The 22,129-nt window shown below is 36.9% G+C and overlaps 1 protein-coding gene across 3 annotated transcripts in view; it reads left to right on the top strand.

The window, feature by feature from the left end:
• The first annotated feature begins 2,947 nt into the window (after nt 1-2,947).
• Nucleotides 2,948-22,129, top strand: part of LOC149023282 (protein RETARDED ROOT GROWTH-LIKE-like) — a 45,056-nt gene continuing 25,874 nt past the window's right edge. For all 3 annotated transcript variants that reach the window (XM_089143835.1, XM_089143834.1, XM_089143833.1), the window contains exons 1-3: nt 2,948-3,736; nt 3,821-3,932; nt 6,225-6,384. In XM_089143835.1, coding sequence (XP_088999961.1) covers nt 3,348-3,736; nt 3,821-3,932; nt 6,225-6,384 — 661 coding nt within the window. In that variant the 5' untranslated portion in view covers nt 2,948-3,347. The remainder of the gene's footprint in view (nt 3,737-3,820; nt 3,933-6,224; nt 6,385-22,129) is intronic.

The following is a 22,129-nucleotide window of genomic DNA, read 5'->3' as shown; positions in this document are numbered from 1 at the left end:
CATTACTTATATATATCAACCAAGGGTTGTGATACACTCATTACCCCTGGTGCCTTTACATTCGCTTAAATAACTATGCATTGTCAGTAGGTCTCTAGATGGATTGACTAACTCTTGATACATGCTACTAACCATTCAGCATGTGTATTGAAGTCAAGTGATCCGTAATAGCAGTGGCTTGGGGAGACACAACCCCACTGTTATCATGCATTAAGAAGATTGCATATGTGGAGAGTTAGGGCTCGTGGGGGTCCTGCACAATGTGTGATTTCCATGTGGAAACCATGAGAGCATCCACCGAAGCATATGTGGACAACCATAGGGTTACAAAATGTTAATCCAACACAATGAGTGGTTTTTTTGGGGAATAACATTCCTATGTGAGAACGATATGCGAACCAATAGAGCACTAGGCATGAGAGAAGGTATCCATATCACATGTAGTATGAAACATATAAGACTTTGCATTGGGCTAGGTTTATCCCTGACACACGCCATTACTAATTGTCAATGGTGTGGTGAGAGAGCGGTCACCGAACACCTTTGCCGCAAGGTCCCATCACAGTGTGTTATTTCGGTGGGGGATTAAAGTGACAAGACCTTCCTCAGAGGAGGCTGGTGTTGAGACTTAATGTGTGTCCGCCATAGAGACTCCTCTTGTTAGAGTTTATAAGCATATATTGTTTCATGTGTCGGATGTACAGTATGTGATTATGTTGACATCACTGAGTTATATGGAATCCACACCTTGAAAATGTATTTTCTTTAGATTCTATTGCAGGTTATGAAAACACCGTTTACTCGGATAGTTCACCATCAGTGGAGTCCTACGAGGGATCGGCGGGAGAGGATGCTAAAGCACGCGGAGAGTTGAGCCCTTGCTAGGACTGCTTCTATGGAGTCTAGCCATTTTGAAGCTTTGGAGATATTGTTTGGAAATGTAGTTGCCTTGGTTACGATTAATTACATTCTACACCTATTTGTTGGACAAGGGTGCTACTTTTACTCTTAAACCTTTTGATAACAACATTAAGACTTCTATTGTTAAACATTAACTTTTCATTTAACTCTAATTGTAACTTTGTTTACATTTTGAAGATGATTAGAATAACTTTGATAATTTGATATATTTGTTATTCCTTTGCTCTCAGATTATGCTATGTTGTATTGTGTGGTTGTGGATTGGTTGTGAACCTAGACTATGTAGTATTTATCACCTCTATGGGTATTCGAATAAGTCTAAATCTTGTTAGGAGGTGTGACACCAGCTCTTCGCCCTTAATTGTTGTGTCTCATTTTTCTTTGATAATAGAATGAGCTCTAATGATTTTTCTAAGAGATAAGTTAAGCTTATATGGTTTGGTTCAATCTTGACACAATTCAACCCATTGTATCCTCTTTAAACCATATTTGAATTGCACTCTTCAAGGAACCATCTCTGAACCATATAGGTTACTTTGGTCACAGCCCCATTTTAATCCCATTTAATCACTATTGACAAGACCTAGGTTGATATAACTAAGTCTTGTTCACAAGCTATAGGTCCACTTACCAATCCATTAAACAAAGTAATATTCCATTCATTTGTATTCCTTGGTCCCATGGCTTTGGCTTTATTCAATCCACTTTTCCTCTATAATCTAATAATACCACATTCAATATTATTAAAATAATACGATTTAATTACGGGGTGTTATAGTGGGGCTATGGCCTTGCACCGCCACCATAAACCAAGATTAATGATGGGTTTGCTTCCATCATAGATTTTCAACATTGGGTCATTCATCAAAATATGTATGTGCAAGACCATCTTCAAAGTTGAGTACAAGGATTTGAGTCACAACATAAAAAGGATGAAGAATCTTTTATCAAAACCCAATACTTTGTAGCGATTATCCTCAATTTAGCTTATTTAAGTAGGGACTACAAGACTTTGCATAATACAACTAATCTTGTTTTCTTCCACTCCTTCCACTACCCACCATTTCCCTTTTGGAGCATCAAAGGTAGAAACACAAGAGTTGTGAGATTGAGAAGCAAAAAGATGAGATTTTTAGATGATTAAACAACATTATTTCCTAATTCTTTTTGCCTTTAATTTTTTGAGGAGACCCTTCATTTATTGCAGCGAGTGTTTGTTTTGGGATTTGAAAGATGTGATAATCACAATTTATTTCCCTTTAATCGATGTCTATTGATCTTAATGTGTAGCAGGAAAAGATCGATCCGAAACCCCTCACATTAATCCATAGACAAAAAGCAAAAACTTTGGCATTTTTTAATTGAAGTATTAAGCATATTTATATAGTCTCAAGTATTGCTCCTCTTATAGAGAGAGTGATTATTCCTCTCATAAGTTGTACTAGCCTACTAGGGCTTCTTGAAGTCATTGTTGTACAATACAAAAGTTTCAAACTAAAACCCTAGATGCACCCCACAAGGGGTTTATCCATAAATATCTGGACAAAAGATTAGGGGAGAGGGAAAAATCATGGTGGGGAGGTATCATAGGGATATATTTGTTCATATCCATCGTAGTAGCAACCATGTCGTATGAGCTCTATGTAACATTGGAGTGAGTTTCATGTAATTTTTTTCTTCTTTGCCATTGTTAGCTAGTCATGGTGATTTGCGAGCCCACTAGCCCAAGGGGAAAGCATAGTTGGAGTGGAAGTTTAAAACCATGACTTCCTTAAACTTACTATCTCTATAAAAGAGACTGCCACCACCTTGTTATAAGTACATCCATAATCCCACTTAAGACAAGTGGAGTTTATCTTCAACGTAAAATTATTGAGGACCAATACAATGACAATCAAATTATTGCAAGCCAAGGGAAGGTATTGGGTTCGCACCCACTCGGCAGCATTAATACAAAGCTCCCCCGAGGAAGTAAATCACTTGGAAGAAGTGAAGAGCTTGCTATCATTGCTGGCGGTGTCGTTTTCTACTGGTTGAGGATTGAAACTTGGAAGACGGAGGAGAAGAGATTGTCTGTGTTCTCATCGATAAGCACAAGCTCTGCCTGCTCGGTTTCATCTGCCCATGCTCATTAATTTCCTTCGGAGGACAGCAATCGGAGTAAGAGAAGAACATCTGAAACTGAGATTACAAATTATGGACAGTGGAGAGGGTGGGAGTGGCTGTGGCATGAAGAAAACGAAAGGTGAGTCTAGAGGGTAAAATCGTCCAAAGAAATAACATGATACTTCTTGAACAATTTTGAAAATTCAAACCCTATTATTATTTTCAGCCCTGCACAATCCCTTCCTGTCTCATTCACAGACCGCAGTTCTTATTCCGAGAGCAATAGGAACGGGTAGAAGTTTGGGAGTGATTCAACGAGAATGTTGCGAAGTCGATCGATACTCAAGCAATGGAGCATGATGGTTCGATTATCTTCTCCTCCTTCAGCACCAACGCCTTCGTTTCTTGCCGGTCAATGCGTAAACCCCTGCCTTGTGCCGCCAACTTTTCCTCATTCTATATCCACTACAGAAACCCTGGATTTCCAGAGAAATATTATTCGTAGAAACTACAATTTTAGTTCCAATCGCTTTGTCTTCTTTACTGTTCGATGCCTATCGACGACTCCTTCGGCAAGCATATTGGACTGGAATGAGCCTGTTTCCTGTTCCGAGGTTGGGGATGGATATAAAAGCAAAGCAAACGACGATGTAAATGTGGAGGAGACAACGACATCCGTTCCTGTCAGAGCTTATTTCTTCTCCACAAGGTTTTGATCTTTCCCCTTAATCTGAATGTTAAGCTTTTTATAATGCTTATTTTTTCTGAATATTCTATGGTGAATTTGTTGCAGTGTTGATTTGAGAAGCTTGGTTGATCAGAATAAATCCAATTTCATTCCACCAACTTCCCGCATGACCAATTATGTGGTCCTTAGATTTGGAGTCGCTAAATTTGATGCAAATGTGAGTTTCTATCTTGTTTTTTCAGTCTTTAAAGAATACTCTTGTCGTTTGAAAATATCTTTTGAGAACACCTACATAGGGAATTAAATCAAGATGTCGTGTTCATAAGAGAGAGAAGGAAAGGTATTTTGCTTCATAAAATAGGAGGATGACATATGAATGGTGTTAATGGAAATATATGATTAACCATAAAGAAAATAGTTCAACACACAAAGAAGGAAAATTTAACGTGTTGCTGCCTAGTTTGGGATCAAACGCTATTGGGTTTTGAAAATTGCAGTTATGTTCCTGCTTATATTGCGAACCCAAGGCTTCCTCACAAGCAGAGCTGGGGGCGGGTACAACTGTGGTCGACCGACTACTGTGCCGAGGCACATCCATGACAACGCCATCCTCCTTTATTTTGACATAGATTAATGTTGCAAAGGACAGATGTAATGCTCTTTTGTTTCATTGGGTTCCTCTTGGCCTTTGAGTAGTTATATAATAGGTTGTGTGCCTGTCATGTTCTTGGGTTTCATTGTGATGGGCATGGGCCTAATCTATAAACCCATAAGTTGGGACAATTTAGTAGATTATAATACTTACTGGTTATATAGAGTGTTTAAGTTATTTATATTATTGAGCATGTGAGTGTGACTAGGACTCTTTTTATAAGTCGGTTTAGGGATTTTAGGTCTTTATATGTAATACCTCTCATCAAATAGTGATGATTTGAGTGAAGAATTTGATATTTTTTTAAAAAATTTCTAACAAGTTTTGGTGTGTTCGAGCATTGCGTACGGGATGAATACTGTACCTGATTTATTTTCTCCATTTAGTTTGATCAAATTAATTTCTTCCTTGAGTATGCAGTTGCTTCATTTTTCTGATATCTGATCACAGATTTGATCATTCACTAATGAGTCCACTTGCATCCAATTTTTATTCATCCGGATATTTAGATTGCACTAAAGCTTTAAATCAAGAACGTAATGGAACAACTTTGGATTGAATGCACTTGTATATTTTGCTAATTGCAAATCAGCTTTGCTGAACTTAATGAGATTTGTCTTATCCGAGTCTAAGATAACATTGGTAGGTTGCTTTTTCTTAAAGCCCAACAGGCGTTTCCTGGGGAGTAATATCTAAGGCGGTTCTAGTAGGTTCTTTGTGGTTTAAGTCCAAGATTCAGCTGTGGCCATGGATTCAGCATGCAGTATTATCAAATCCTTACCCATACTTGAAGACAAGGTCCTACTAAAAGTGAGCTTGACTATCTGTACTGCCCCATCCCCACCTTGGCCTTTTCTGATTTTTTCTTATCCCCAAACTGCCCAGCCGAACTACCTTTCCCTCCAATCAAGAAACCCTAAATGTCGTAACCAGCCATCAAACTTGACCTTACATCATACACAATCTCCGCACCATCCCCTTGACCTTTGATCCAAATCTCATCCCATTCTGATCATCCTAAATGTAGAGAACAACATTTTGAAGTTCAAGATTTTGAAATCCTAAAAAGCAAGAAACCTAATATTTCCTAAAAATACCCCTCCAAACCCTAGTACCCAACCAATGAAGTATCTCTTCTAGCCCTTAAACCCTAGGTTTAATCCAAGTTTTGCCTCATTGCTACATGGAAAAACTTTAATCCTCCGTCTCAAGTGTTCCCCCAAATTATCTCATCTCAAGAAACCTCCTACGCTTTTGTCTTGATTGCTTTCTAACCTATTACCAATCAATTTGGTTCTGTCTCTTATTACATATACTTTTCCAACAAAAAACTGTTACTGTTCCATCTGAAACCAACACCCCCCCTAAGGCATCTGTTACACTGTTACAGATTAACCTTTTCCTCCTACTCTGCTGGTTCTGTTACAAGATCTTGGTTAATTGGCTCTCATTCGACTATGGCTCTCTCAGTGTGGAGCGAAAGGTCTGACCTTTTATTAAAAGGTTTCTTGGTTTTTGCTATGTTAATTTGCTTATAGATAAGTGTAGAAATATAGCAAATTAAGATCCATGCGAATATGCGATACTATTTCTTTCAAAACTTCAGGGCTTTCTTTAAATTCTTAGCTTTTCCTTTACTTTCTCATTGGAGTGCAAAATGCTTCATTTATGTGCACTTTGTCATTTCACTGATTCTAATAGTGTATGATATTTCATATTGCATTCTCATTGATAGTCATTGACGTACATTTTGATAGATTGTGTACCATGAAGTTGCTGATTTTACCCATTCTTCTGAACTGTCCATGTTATTTGCATCCACTTCTCACTGAACTGAATGTCAAGTGCCTATTTCAGGGATCAGAGGCTAGCTTAAGTGAGAGTGACTGCTGTTATATGGTAGTTTTTCAGTATGGTTCTATAGTGTTGTTTAATGTACGTGATCATGAGGTTGATGGTTATTTGAAGATTGTAGAAAGACATGCTTCAGGATTGCTTCCAGAAATGAGAAAGGATGGTGAGTTCTTTTAGTATATGGTTTGATCGACTGACAATTTTCTTAGCTGTGATATTTGGCTATACTTTTCATTTAGATTTCTATTTCTCTGGGTAAGGGAGCCAAGTTATATGTGTGGTTTTGGAAATCACCAGGGTTAAGACTATGCAATTGGGTAACAGCTCCTTATAGTATATGTTTTCTACTTTTACTGTTTTCAGGTTCTGTATAATAGCATGTAGACTTAAATAAGAATTTTAATTGTTTATTGACATAAAATGAAATAAGCAGTTATTGAGGGGAACTTTCAGTGGGATGTTTTAGTCGGAATTAGAGTTGATGTAGACTGATATTAAACAATGTTTGACATATATCACCGAAGGTTGGAAGGTAATGCCACCTTTGTCAAAGTAAAGCTAGTATTCATAGCTTGAGTGACTAGAATAATAAATCTTGTGAAGGTTGTGCTCGATGTGTTGGTTAAGTGCTCATTTGTTGACTGCTTGATCTCCAGTTCAAGTCTTGGATACAGGCTTTCGGTAAATAGGGGCTAGAACTAATATTCAGACACCTAATTTGATTTAGAGAATGTGAGAAGGATTTTTGTATGACCTTCATCACTTTTTGGGGCTTATCTAATGCATGAGGCTACTGCTACTGTGAGGCATAGGGAGGGAAGTAATGTTTTGGGGATTCCCATATGGTATCTATGGACTAAGAAAAAGCTTTTGGTAGAGACCTTGAGAGTTAAGTTTGCAATTGCTGAGAGAAGAAAACTCATCCGAATTAATATGTGGACAATGTTAAGAAATATATAATGGTGTCGTTTCAACTGTAAGAAATGTGGGGAGGGCATAGCATTGATTTCTCAATTACAATTGGATCACAGATTTCCAGTAAGGATTAGGTTTGAGCCCTTTATTTGTCTGTGGTAATCAATAATACTAGATTAGCTGACTAGATACATTCAAGATCAGATTTTTTTGGTGTACGTGTTTTATAGATGTTATTGTTTTGGTGGGTGAAACAAAAGCTTGGATGGTTGCAAATTTGGTGTTACGGAGATCAATCTTGAAATTTAAGATAAGTTGGGAGGATAAATGGGAGAGAGAGTTGGGGGGAAAATGACTTGTGTCTCAAGAGATTGATGTGATGAGCATGGGCATCATCCGATTCTTGATGGCCTTGTCCCCATCCATGTCCATGAGAGAAAGGGGCGTTGGGACGACCATGTAGTTTCCAGCAATAATCCTTCGTTTGGCGTTCCTTCCCATAGTACTCACATATCACAGGAGCATGACCGAGGAAGACGGGCAACAGGTTAGAACAGGTGCATCAGCAGGAAGAACTCCATGGCCAATGTAAAGAGCAGATCGGTCATGAAGAAGAGGCTGAAGCATAGCAGTTCGGCAAAACTCCCCATGATGATTGTACATTGGGTAGTGGATTGCAATTGAGAACCCCATATTTTATGCGATCTGATCATGCTCTGCATTTAGACCAGCTAAGAAATCAGACCTAGATCCCATCTTCATTATTCTTGAACCCAAAAGCATTAGTAACATAGGTTGGCTGGACGGTCTTATTGAGTACGAGCTCTTGGACATAAGCTATGCAGCTCGGAGTAGTATTGGGACAAAGAGAGCTCACACTAAGTGATGTTGCGCAGATGCTTGTGTAAACCAAACGCCTGGTTGTCTTCCCGACCCTAGAATAGGTATCTTTTGTTGCCTTCCAGATCTTCTCAGCAGTATCTAGAAGAAGGTAGCAGTTTGCCCCAGGCAAGATTTGAGGTAGCCTCAAATGAATAATAATGGGCAATTAATTAAGATCTTTTAAGAGAACCAAGTCAAATGGTTCCAAGAAAGGGGTTCTTGAAATTTTGGTTATGGGTTGTACGCAATGTTTGAAACCTTGTTTTGTCTCGATACCTCGGTGGGGTTGAGACCACCCAGATACTGAGGTATTGGCCAAACTCGTTGAGACATTCTATGAGTTCTGCCAGGTTTCAATGGGTTTTGTGCATTTTTTGGGTATGGTTTCTTGGACGACCTATTTTAAGGCTATATCAGTAGGGACTACATGACATCTAACCACATCTCTCGAAGTCCCAGCTAGATGTTGTTTCTAGTGGACTCATAAGCACATTTATGTGTGAAATCTTAGGGCGTAAAACATGCATTTTACACACTTGGAGTGGAAGTACCTTGGGTTTTTTGTTGTTTTTGCAGATTTTAGGAGTTCAGAGAATATTTTGGATTTTTGGGTACGATACATGTAATTTTACATGTAAAAAGGTCCAATTCAATTTCTCAATTGCAAAGAGGACCCAATTCTAAGCATGATAGGCTAGAAGGGGATCGAGATAGGCTAGAAGGTGATCGAGATGCAGTTATGAGCTATATCGTCTCACTCCAAGTGTATCTTAGAAATACAAGAAGACAATTTTCATTGATGACTAAGATTACTTTGAAGTTTATTATTTTTAAAGAAAAAAATCCTAGTGAATGTATGTGATCCACAAGCAATCAAAGATTAAGATTTCCTTTCCCACTCTCATTAGATTACCTTTACCTTTATTTTTCTCTTCCTTTCGTCCATTCTAGTCCCATTACCCAACGTTTCCTTTCTATTTTCATTATCACTCTTTTTCTTTATTCTCTCCCGCCCTCCCTCTCTCTCTCTCTCCCCCTCCCTCTCTAGAGCCTCTCACTTTCTAAACTTTTTTTCCCCTCTTTTTCTTTTCTTCTAGACCACTTCTCTTTCTTCCCATGTTTTTTTTCCTTTATTTTATTTTTATGCGTAAAAAAAAATAAATTGAAAAGGAAACAAAAGCATTGGTTAAAGTGAGTTGTGGGGAGAAAGTGAAAAAAAAACACTTGGGAAGAAACAAACGTGGGTTGAGAGAAGAAAACAAAAAAAAAGGAAAATAAAAAGTGGAGAGAGAAAGGGGAAGTAAAGAGAGAATAAAAAAAGGAGTCATGATGGAAATAGAAAAGGAACTTTAGGTATTGGGACTAGAATGGAAGGGAGAGATTATTATTAATAATTATAATAATAATTTAGGTAATGGGCCCCATACATATACTTGGATTTTTTTTTCAACAAAAATTTAATAAAATAAAATTCTAACTAATCTCAGCCATCGATCAAAATTGTATTATTTTATGTCTAAGATATTCTTGGAGTGAGATGATTTAGCCCAAAGTAGCATCCTGATCCACTTTTGGCCCATCATGCTTAGAATTGGGTCCTATTCATAATTGAGAAATTGAATTGGACCTCTTTACGTGTCAAATTGCATGTATTGTACCCAAAAATCCCAAATATTTTCTGAGCTCCTAAAATTTGCACAAACATAAAAAAACCTAAGGTAATTCTACTATAAATGTGTAAAATGCATGCTCTATGCCCTAAGATTTTACACATAAATGTGTTCATCAGAATTCCCCCACACTTAGATTTTGCTAGTCCTAGAGCAAAGCAAAATGAAGAAATAAAAAGAAAACAAAGAAATCCTAACTCACTTTCTTAGGAATACCGGTTACGCTTGGTATGTGTAACAAGCCTTTAAGCACTAGGTTACCCCTAGCGAATGAGTTTTGTATCATGGGTGTTTGCTGTGAATATGCACCCAAAATTCCAGTTCAGCTCAAAATAAAACAATGTAGATTCTAACTTTGACAATAGGAAAGTTATACACGATCAATAGTTATGACAATTCTCCTCAGTCCTCACCATCGATTTAAGATCCCCCACACTTGAACTTTATTACCCCATATTAATTCTTAAGACCAAACATATATCTCAATAGGAGACTCACTTTATATCTTTCAAGTACATTTCTACTTTAGGCAAAACCACTTATAAAGTAAGGGGACCAAGGACTAAGGGTTTGGATTATTTTTGACAAAACATTTTCACCAAGGCATTAATAACACCCATATACATACATATATATATATATATATATATATATATATATATATATATATATATATATATATATATATATATATATATATATTTTTAACATTTTCACCAAGACAAAATTTTGCAATGTGGATTTTGTTGGCCTAGCTTGTTCAAAGATGCCTTTACTTACTTGCAAGGCATGCTCTTCTTGTCAATCTCTTGGAAAACTGAATAAAAGAAATATGACACCCCTTAATCCAATTCTAATAGTTGAGGTTTTTGATGTTTGGGGGATAGATTTCATGGGCCCGTTTGCAAAGTCTTTTGGAAATGAGTATATTCTGTTAGCAGTCGATTATGTGTCCAAATGGATTCAAGCTCGTGCTTGTAAGACCAATGATCATAAGGTGGTCATCCAATTCTTAAGACACAATATTTTCTCCTAATGTGGTATGCCTAAGGTTATCATTAGCGAGAAGAGAGAGCATTTTTGCAATCAACCTTTTGAGGCCCTAGTCAAAAAGTATGGCATCTCCTATAAGTTAGCTACCCCTTACCACCCCAAACAAGTGGACAAGTGGAAGTTTTCAACACGCAAATCAAACAAATTGTAAAGAAAACCATGAATCCCAATCGGAAGGATTGGTCCAATTGTTTGTTAAATGCATTACAGCTTTACCAAACTGCATATAAGACCATACTTGGTCAATCTCTTATCGTCTGGTGAATGGTAAAGCTTGTTATCTTCCAGTTGACAAGGAACACTTTGCTTTTTGGGCCATAAAAGAGCTCAACTTTGAGTTGTCTCAGGCTCAAACTTGTAGAGGACTCTAATTATCTGAGTTGGAAGAATTAAGAAATGATACCTATGATAATGCTGAAATTTCTAAAGAAAAGACTTAATGCTTTCCACAACAAGCACATCCTTGGGAAATCATTTACGCCTGGTCATCCACAACAAGCACATCCTTAGGAAATCTTTTACACCTGATCAAAAAGTTTTGCTATAAAATTCTAGATTGCACTTGTCTCTAGGAAAGCTTTGCTCCCACTAGGAGGGGCCTTATATTGTTCAGGTTGTGTACCCCCATGGTGCTGTAAAGATTGTGGATCCTACCACTAGAGTAAGTTTTAAAGTAAATGGACATAGATTTAGGCCATTCCTTGAGATGTCATGTGTTGATAATGTTGAGGTCATGTATCTTTATGAGCCTCTTTACACTGATGACTGAAAGGTATAACCCTCCTTTGCCATGTCCTTGTTTCTCTTTACATCCAGGCATTGAGGACATTGCTTTAATCAAGTATTGTCGGGGGGGGGGGGGTTAAGCTTCTTTGTAGATTTTGATTTTGGTACCCATCGAGAACACATAAAAACCCTATTGAGAGAAAGGTAACTCAGATGTATCTTGAGATGGGACTTCCCTTAGAAAAGTAAGAGGCCCTTGACTTAATGTATTGGACCATCTGAGGGTATTGTGGGTCCTTGTTCCTTTGGTTAGGCGTTGGACCAATTTATGTATGGCATGACACATAGAAAAGGGGGGAAAAAAAAGGAAAAGAAAAGAAAAAGGAAGCTTAGAAAATAAAAAAATTGAATTCCTTGGAACTAGACAAGGCACTCCGACTTAGGAATCAAGGTGACTTGATCAAAACTCTTAATAAGAGGATTATTGAAAATATCTCTAACATCACTGTCTATGTTGGCATATGCACAATAGGAAATTACAAAGTAACTTTGGTTTTTGGTGTTTGCTCCACCATGTTATTCAAGCCAATTGTGGTGGAGTTCACTACTCAAAAAGGGGGGAAAATGGAATGATTGAAAAAAGAATAAGTAAATGGGTATCATTAATGCCTTGGTGAAAATGTTTGGTCAAAAGTAATCCAAAGCCTTAGTTCTTGGTCCCTTTTCTTTATAAGTGGTTTTGTCTAAAGGAGAGGTGTACTTGAAAGATATAAGGTGAGTCTCCTATTGAGATATATGTTTGGTCTCAAGAATCAATATGAGGTAATAAAGTTTAAGTGTGTGGGATCTTAAATCAATGATGAGGAGAATTCGTATAGCTATTGATTGTGTATGTGTCCTTACCTATTGTCAAAGTTAGAATTATTTTGTTTTATTTTGAGTTGAACTAGAATTTTGGGTGTATATTTACTACAAACACCCATGAGACAAAACCTGTCCTCAAGGGTAACCTAGTGGTTTAAAGAGAACAAGGACTAGGCAGGAAAACTGAAATATTTCATAAATTATCAAAGGTCATTATTCCCTCTAGGGGGTATAAATAGAGTAACCTGCCATAAGGCTCGTAATAGAAATAGAGAAGAGACTCCTACAAAAAATAGAACCTGCAAACCTATTAGACCTATGATTCCCTATCAACTTGAATAATGACTAATTAATTAACATGCACCCACCTTAAGAAGGACTAATTAGATAACATACATTAGCCGTAAGGCCCTTAACGAGGACTAGTAATACAACCATCCATCAAATCTAATATGGACTAATTAGATACCATGTATCAAGTCTAACAAGGACTAATCATAAAAAAAAGTATTGGCATTTTCCATACTCAACTCATGTATCCATGGTCTAGGTCCATAAGTTGGCTGATTACAAAGGAAACCCACCCAATGAAGGCCTAATTCCTGTATGACCCCACCTTAGGCCTATTCCTTGGGGGGGGGGGGATCTAATTTGGTGTTAGATTTGCATTAGAATTGGGCTGCAAAGAATTGGTTAAAGGAGGCAATAAGAAGGTTGTTATTTCACAACCACTTCCCAAAGGTGCACCAGCCATTGCAGGCTTTGTAATAATGTAAGATCATGGCAAAGATTGAGACAAAACAAAAGTGAGACCATAGCTTATAATGGTTCCCATCCTGGTTGGCAAAGCTAGAAGGGATGTGGTGAACTTATTGTGATCATTACGACTCATTCCTTCAGTAGAGCCAGAGTTGGCACTTCTTCCATCTATCATGGTTTCAAGGTGAAAAAGTGTGTTGATCTAGGAAAATGCCTTGGGGAGATCGAAATTCTATCATGAAAGGGCAAACAGGGAGTTGATAGGGTAAACAAACTGGTAGAAAGTCTATCCAAGCCTTAAAAACATGATCAAGATATGAAAAACTGAGGAAGTAAAACCTTGCAAAAATGGATCTCGACACCCTATGAGAAATCAGGTAATTATTTCTAGGAGATATGATAGCCCATAAAGAAGTGGAAAGATCCTTAGTGGTCTCAGAATGGTTTTATGTAAGAAGAGAAAAGGGTGGGAAGATCCTAAAAGGCAGGAAAAAAAATGCGAACAATAAATAAATAAATAAAAGAGAAGTTATTCGAGTGTCAGCTTTGAATCGAGGGAAGGGGGAGTAAATGAGGATGACTTTGACCCTGGACCCTTTGCCGTAGCTTACAGTCCACCGATTAGGGGAATGGATATTAGAAAGAAAAAAAATGTGGAAAGTAAACAACAAAGCAATAAAAAGAAAAGGGAAACCTTAACCAAAGAGAGGCACGATTGTAGGCATCTTTGATCAAGGACCCAGGGGGAAAGGAGAACAATAAATAAATGCTGAAAAATAAATCCTAAGTTAAGAATATGGAGGGGTAGATAGAAGTAGCAACCGGGGGGGGGGGGAGAAGATTATTGGCAAAGGTTACATACTTGCATCTTTGAGCTCGAATAATAAAAAAATCTTGAACGAATGATTCAAATATCAACCAACCCTAACAACCAGATCTAGAATGATCTAGATCTGCAATTGTTAGACCCAAGGAAAAACGAATCCTCAAACTTGAAACTTGAACTTGAACTTAAAATTGAAGTTGCATTACATAGAAAAATTAAACCTAAACATTCAATCTAGAAATGAGAATCTCACAAAGCAATCAAAGATAAGTAGAGAAAGCCTAAATAAACTAAAGAGAAAGAAAAAATGTAGATGACCTAAAATAAACTAAAGAGTAAAGAAAATATGCTTATCCAAAGCTCCAAAAAACTTTCTACCTTGTTGGATTATGCTGTCCTTTTATAGAGTAATTTCCTAGATTACAAGGGATATGATTCTTGACATAGTTTGAATCAAACTCAGAGTTCCTATTTGACTCAACCAAGGAGGGTTTTGGTGTACTAATCGAACTGACTTAGAGAGATCAAATGCACAATTCCACCTTTGGATTAGAGGATCAAGAAGTCGTGAAGCTGTCCTCCAAAAATCAGCTCGATCAGACACTGGATGACATTCGATGAAGAGCTTGATCGAAACTGGACAGAGACACTCAAAAACGGGATTTTTCCCTCTTCCTTCTTTGAATAGGATTATTTTTCCTCTTTTTCCTTCTTTGATCAAGTTCCAAATATGAAATAAAATATTGAAGCATGCAAGGACTCCTTCTCTCCATGTTTTTGACTTGAGGAAGCTTTTAGAGTGCACTATAACTTGATGAACAAGACTTTCCTTTCTGTAGTGGAATACAATCCAACTTGGTTCCATTAGGACTCTCTTTAGAGAATTTTCCAACAATACATCTGTAGATTTGATTGATAATTTTTAATCTCAACCGTAGATCAAAATTTGCTTCTTTATTTTAAAAATATTTTGGAGTTGGCCCATAATCACATCTCTAGCACATCATGCTCCATATCAGGCCCATTTTCACACTTAAGAATTTGAACGGACCTCTTGACGTGTAAAATTGCATGCTTTATACCCAAAACTTCAAATGTTTGCTTAAATCTTGAAAAAATATGCAAAAACAACATAAAACCTAAGGTAGCTCTACTCTAAGTGTGTAAAATGCATGCTTTATGTCCTAAGATTTCACACATAAATGTGCTCATCAGATTTCCCCCACACTTGGACTAAGCTTGTCCTCAAGCAAGAATAAAAAAATGACAAATGCAAGAAAGACAATTGATGCAATAAAATAAAATCCTAACTCATTTTCGTATGAATCACGGTTACACTTAGCATGTGCAACAAGTTTTTAAACCGCTAGGTTACCCCTAGAGGATGAGTTTTGTCTTGTGGATGTTTTTTTTGGATGAATAAATAATATATTAAAAACAGACGCAATTACATCAAGCCCGAAAATTCGCAAAGCTAAAGGGCAAAAACAAAGCTAAAACGGAGGACCCAACGAAAAGGGCCGAACAGAGGCCAACGAAAACTATTTTGCAGAATCTTTTTTTTCTTCTTTCTTTTTCTTGGAAGAATTGACACCAACCAAGAAGTCATCACCAAAAGGGTTGTGCCCTTTGGAAGGACGATTACTCCTCCTACACTCAACACGATCAACATGATGCGTAGGAGAGGAGAGCGGAGAGTCAGGAGCAATTGAAAGGGTACGTACACTAACCAAAGCCAAAGATAAAATCTACAAAGAAATGCAATGTCTTCAATGCATGCATAAAAAGAAAAACAAAACAAAACAAGGATGATGCAAAGGAGGGTAGACCTTTCAGTCAGGATGTACTTATCATAAGAAGCTTTAGTCTTTTCTTTATAAATCTTTAATATTAATGTAAGATGGGGAAGACACTCTAAATAAGAAAAACCATGAATAAAAAAGTCATCCCTAAAGACTTCAAGAAAAATCTTTACCATATAAGAGAAAAATTCTCATCATACGTTGAGGTTTTGTAGAAGGTTTAGCATCCTTCATAAGATGAATATGATGTTGTACAATGGAAGAGCTTTGACCTTTGATATTAGTGATAGAACTACCCAATGCTTCTCTAATTATCATTCGACAGTGTGATCAACTCTTTTGCTTTGTCAAAAGTTTAGTTAGAGACAACAATGACAGGAAGAGTATTATCTTGTCACAATAAAGCATATTCAATTCTAGCTTAGGGGGTTCAATTATTGAGGGCTTGGGAATGGAGATGGAGATGGATAGGGGTTTAATAGGCTCCAAAGGTATGTGAAGACTTGAGACTTCAGAAAAGAAGGTTTCACTATCATCATCCAACATTTCATACATTATTGAAATTCATGATCAAAATCAATCTCAAAGTTGGTAATCAAAGCATTAAGAAAATCCAAAGATTCCTCAAGCATATTGATTTTTTTTCTTCTTTCTATATGGGGTTGCTTCCCTATCCTGAACATATTAAACTCCATAGTTTGATTTCCGAAAGCCAACCGTAAGAGGACATTTCAACAATTGATTAATGCATTACTAATAGCCAAAAACGGTATTCCGAGAATTGTTAGGATTTCATATTTGATTGAAAAAGGTTTAGTATGTATCAAAATGAAATCAACTGGAAAAGTAAATTCTGCCACCTTTAGTAAAACATCTTAACCATCCCTTTAGGAATCTTAACTAACCTATTTGCCAACTAAAGAATAGTTCTAGTTGCTTTCAATTTCCCAATCCTAGTTGCTTATAGACATGGTAAGGCAAAAGATTCACAATTGCACCAAGATCAAGTAAAGCATGCTCAATGTATGTATTGCATATGACACAAGCTATGGTAGGGCTCCATGAATCCTTATACTTGGCTGCTACAGGTTGAGTAATTATGGAACTAATGTTACCTGCCAAAAAAGCGCCTTTTTGGGAATGCTAGTGATTATTTTATGAGTGCATAAATCTTTCAACACTTTCGCATAGGCGGGGATCTGGGATATGACATTTAAAAGAGGGATATTCACTTCTACCTTTTCAAAGACATCAAAATTTTTTCTCCTTAGTTGCAGTTTTCTTCTTATTAACTAGACGGCTGGGATACGGGGTCATAAGAACACAAAGACTCTCATTTGAAATTTGTTATTTTCTCATAGTTTCAGATAGTGGTTCAACAAACATAGGTACTGCAAAAGGAAGTGGCTCATCCTCAACTTTTATGGGTTCCTCAAACAAACCCTTATTAGGAGATACTTGAACATTCTCCTCATCACAGTGTTCACTAATTTTGCTCTTTTCATTAACATGTGACTCACCTGTTAAATACCCTTTCACACTTCCCAATACAGACACAAAATTAATTGAAGCTAAAGAAGAAGGGGAGGATTCAACTTGGTTGACTTGATTTGGTTAATTTTATGGTTTTTGTTGAATATGAACCCTAGGATTCAACTCAGGTTGCCTAGGCATTTTACCTTTTTCTCGCTCAAACAAAGAATTTACAAAAGTGAAAATTTGTTTTCCATATTATGCATAGAAGTCATGAAGGTGCTGGAAAATACTTCCATATTCTTCTCTAAGGTAGAGAGACGAGAAAACTCCGGATTATTACCTTCGCTGAAACCAAGTGATGATTGATTTTGTGCAATGAGAGGCATATGAGGCACCCAAGACCATGAAAAGTTAGGATGATTCTTCCACCCAAGATTGTACGTGCTACTGTACGGGTTTGGAAATATTGAACTGACATTATCATGTTGACCTCCAGAATAGCTAGGGCATTATTCAATTACATGTGTAGGAGACTAACACCATGCACACATAGCAATAGATTTGTCAATAAAATGTGTTTGACTTGGTGGTGGTGGTGCAACTTTTACTACCAAAGTCTCTAACTTTTTCAAAAGACTATGTATTTGTGCATCCTTACGAACTTGGCTATCAACAAAACATCCCTTACTAGCTCTTTTAGATTCTTGGGTTGACTCACATTGTCTGGTTCTATCTGCTAAGTCTAAAAGAAATTCTCAAGCTTTGGAATCATCAGTGAACGATGTAAATCCTGTGGGGCACATAGATTCCAAAAGTTGCTTAGTTTGATAATCGATACCCTCATAAATTATTTGGCATATGCCATAATTCTAAACCGTGGTGAGGGCATTCTTGAAGGAGGTTTTGGAAAACTCTTCATTACATTAGCAAAGGACTTATTAGGTTTTTGACGAAATTGAAGAATGTCATTTTTTATTTTATTCGTTTTGGAAAAATGAAAGAATTTCTTTAAGAATAGGGCAGTGAATTGTTCCCATGTGGTAATGCCAGCCAGAGGTAAGCTATAAAGCCACTTTTTGCCTTGGTTCTTTAATGCAAATGTTATAAACCGTAGTCTTACGACATCATCAGTGAGTTGTTGCACTTTCATATGGACACAAACCTTCTCAAACTCCCTAATGAACAAATACGCATCTTGATCAGGTTACCCATGAAATTGGGGTAACATAGACAGATAATGAGGTTTACGTTCAAAATTATTACCCCTCACGTCAGGTAAACTTATACAGGAGGGTTGTGCCGATCGAATTGGAAAAAATCTATCTCTAAGACTTTTAAGTGGAGGTAGGTCTTACATGGTCAAGGTAGATACTCGGACAATTCGATTTGTGGAATTGCGAATCCAGACACACGTGCACTTACCACCTATTGTAATTAAAGGCTCTTATGAAAGAATGAGTTTTTTTTTTTAAATAAAGTAACTAAAGAAGAAAAAAAATAATATAAAAAACAAAAGGGGAAGTAGTGGATTTCCCCACCACAGAGAATGATTATAAAGCCGTAAGGTTGCCGTATAGCTGAGTGCTGTATAGGTTTGATAGCAAAGAATTCGTAAAATCTTTGGAGCCACCTACAATTGAATCCTAAGGATACTGCCGTAGAGTGGGGACTACTATACTTTTTTGTTTATATTCTAGTTAAGAGTAATATCTTTATTTTATTATTATTATTTAATTTTAATAAACACTTCGATTTACCTAAGAATGTGAAAAATAAAATGGACTCATACCTCCCCGGTAACAGCGCCAAAAACTTGTTTGCAAAATAAAAATAACTGCGATTGCACGATGTCGTGTGGCTAATGGGTCGATCTCAAGTAGATATGCAACTTTGAATTTAACCTTTTAATGGTAGTGCGAGAGTGCAATGATTCAAAATCTTAACTAATTAATTAAACTAAATGAGCGGTCCTAACACACATCTAAAGCGATCGAATTGAGACTAAAAAATAAAACAAACATAACCTAACCATTCATCATCTAAAAAAAAAAAAAAAAAAGAGGCAAATATATAAGGCAGGAAAAAAATGCGAACAATAAATAAATAAATACGCGGGAGTGATCCGAGTGTCAGTTCCGGATCGAGGGAAGGGGAGTATAATTAGGATGACTTTGACCGTGGATCCTTTGCCATAGCTTACAATCCACTGATCAGGGGAACGAAAATTAAAGAGAAAAAAAATGCAGAAAGTAAATAACAAAGCTATAAAAGGAAAAGGAAAATCTTAATCAGAGAGAGGTAGGACTGTATGTATCTTTGATTAAGGACCCAGGGGGGAAAGGAAGACAATAAATTAAAGCAAGAAAAAAATTGCAGAAAGTAAATAACAAAGCAATAAAAGGAAAAAGGAAACCTTAACCAAAGAGAGGCATGATTGTAGACATCTTTGATCAAGGACCCAGCGGGAAAGGAAAATAATAAATAAATGCTGAAAAATAAATCCTAAGTTAAGAATATGGAGGGGTAGATAGAAGCGAGAATGGAGAGGGGAGAGAAGATTATTGGTGAAGGATACTTGCATCTTTGAATCTCGAATAATAAAAAAAACTTGACCAAACGATTTGAATCTCAACCAACCCTAACAACCAGATCTAGAATGATCTAGATCTGCAATTGTGCATTTGATCTCTGTAAGTCAATCCGATTAGTACGCCAAAACCCTCATTGGTTGAGTCAGATAAGAACTCAAGTTTGTTATAGCAATTGCAGATCTAGATGATCTAGATCTGGTTGTTAGGGTTGGTTGAGATTCGAATCGTTCGGTCAAGTTTTTTTATTATTCGAGATTCAAATATGCAATTAAGTATCCTTTGCCAATAATCTTTTCTTCCCCCTCCATTCCCACTTCTATTTACCCCTCCATATTCTTACTTATGATTTATTTTTCAGCATTTATTTATTGTTCTCCTTTCGCGATGGGTCCTTGATCAAAGATGCCTACAGTTGTGCCTCTCCTTGGTTAAGGTTTCCCTTTTCCTTTTATTGCTTTGTTATTTATTTTCTGCAATTTTTTTCCTGCTTTAATTTATTGTTCTCCTTTCCTTTGGGTCCTTGATCAAAGAGGTCTACAGGCGTGCCTCTCTTTGGTTAAGGTTTCCTTTTTCCTTTATGGCTTTGTTATTTAGTTTCTACATTTTTTTTTTCTCTTTAATATGCATTCCTCTGATCGGTGGATTGTATGCTACGACAAAGGGTCCACGGTCAAAGTCATCCTGATTATACTCCCCTTCCATTGATCCTGAACAGACACTCGGATCATTTCCCTTGTATTTATTTATTTATTGTTTGCATTTTTTCTTACGGCATCATCTGGTTAGGTTATGTTTGTTTTATTTTTAGTCTCAATTCGATCGCTTTTGATGTATGTGTTAGGACCGCTCATTTAGTTTAATTAATTAATTAAGAATTTTGAATTATTGAACTCTCGCACTACCATTAAGAGGTTAAATTCTAAAGTTGCATATCTACCTGAGGCTGAGACGACCCATTAGCCACACGATACTGTGCACTTGTGGTTATTTTTATTTTGCAAACAAGTTTTTGGTGCCGTTGACGGGGAGGTATTAGTCCATTTTATTTTTCACATTCTTAGGTAAATCGAAGTGTTTATTTAAAAAAAAAAAAAAATTAAAGATATTACTCTTACCTAGAGTAGAAACAAAAACGTATAGTAGTCCCCATTCTATTACAGAATCCCTAGGATTTGATTGTAGGTGGCTCCGAAGATTATACGAATTTCCTTGCTGTCAAACCTATACAACACTTAGCTATACGGCAACCTTACGGCTTTAATAAGAGCCTTTAATTGCAATAGGTGGTTAGTGCACGTGTGTCTGGATTCGCGATTCCACAAATTGAATTGTCCGAGTATCTACCTTGACCATGGAAGACCTACCTCCATCTAAGAGTCTTAGAGATAGATTTTATCCAACTCGATTGGCACAACCCTCCTGGATAAGTTTACCTGACGCGAGGGGGAATAATTTTGAATGTAAACCTCATTATTTGTCTATGTTACCCCAATTTCATGGGTTACTTGATCAAGATGCGTATTTGTTCATTAGGGAGTTTGAGGAGGTTTGTCCATATGAAAGTGCAACAACTCACTGATGATGCTGTAAGACTACGGTTTCTAACATTTGCATTAAAGGACCAAGCCAAAAGGTGGCTTTATAGCTTACCTCTGGATAACATTACCACATGGGAACAATTCACTCCCCTATTCTTAAAGAAATTCTTTCCTTTTTCCAAGACGAATAAAATAAAAAATGACATTCTTCAATTTCGTCAAAAACCCAATGAGTCCTTTGCTAAGGTAATGGAGAGTTTTCCAAAGCATCCTCCAAGAATGCCCTCACCACGGTTTAGAATTATGGCATATGCCAAATAATTTATGAGGGTATCGATTATCAAACTAAGCAACTTTTGGAATCTATGTGCCCCATAGGATTTACATCGTTCACTGATGATTCTAAAGCTTGGGAATTTCTTTTAGACTTAGCAGATAGAACCAGAGAATGGGAGTCAACCCAAGAATCTAAAAGAACTAGTAAGGGATGTTTTGTTGATAGCCAAGTTCGTAAGGATGCACAAATACATAGTTTTTTGAAAAAGTTAGAGACTTTGGTAGTAAAAGCTGCACCACCACCACCAAGTCAAACACATTTTATTGACAAATCTATTGCTATGTGTGCATGGTGTCAGTCTCCTACACATGTAATTGAATAATGCCCTGGCTATTCTGGAGGTCAACATGATAATGTCAGTTCAATATTTCCAAACACGTACAGTAGCACGTACAATCTTGGGTGGAAGAATCATCCTAACTTTTCATGGTCTTGGGTGCCTTATATGCCTCTCATTGCACAAAATCAA

This window comes from Hakea prostrata, chromosome 2 (assembly GCF_041222555.1).
Source record: "Hakea prostrata isolate BN-2017 chromosome 2, UWA_Hpros_2, whole genome shotgun sequence".
Taxonomy (NCBI): Eukaryota; Viridiplantae; Streptophyta; class Magnoliopsida; order Proteales; family Proteaceae; genus Hakea; species Hakea prostrata.
Note: the sequence above shows the minus strand (reverse complement) of the source record. Positions and strands in the feature narration are given on the sequence as shown.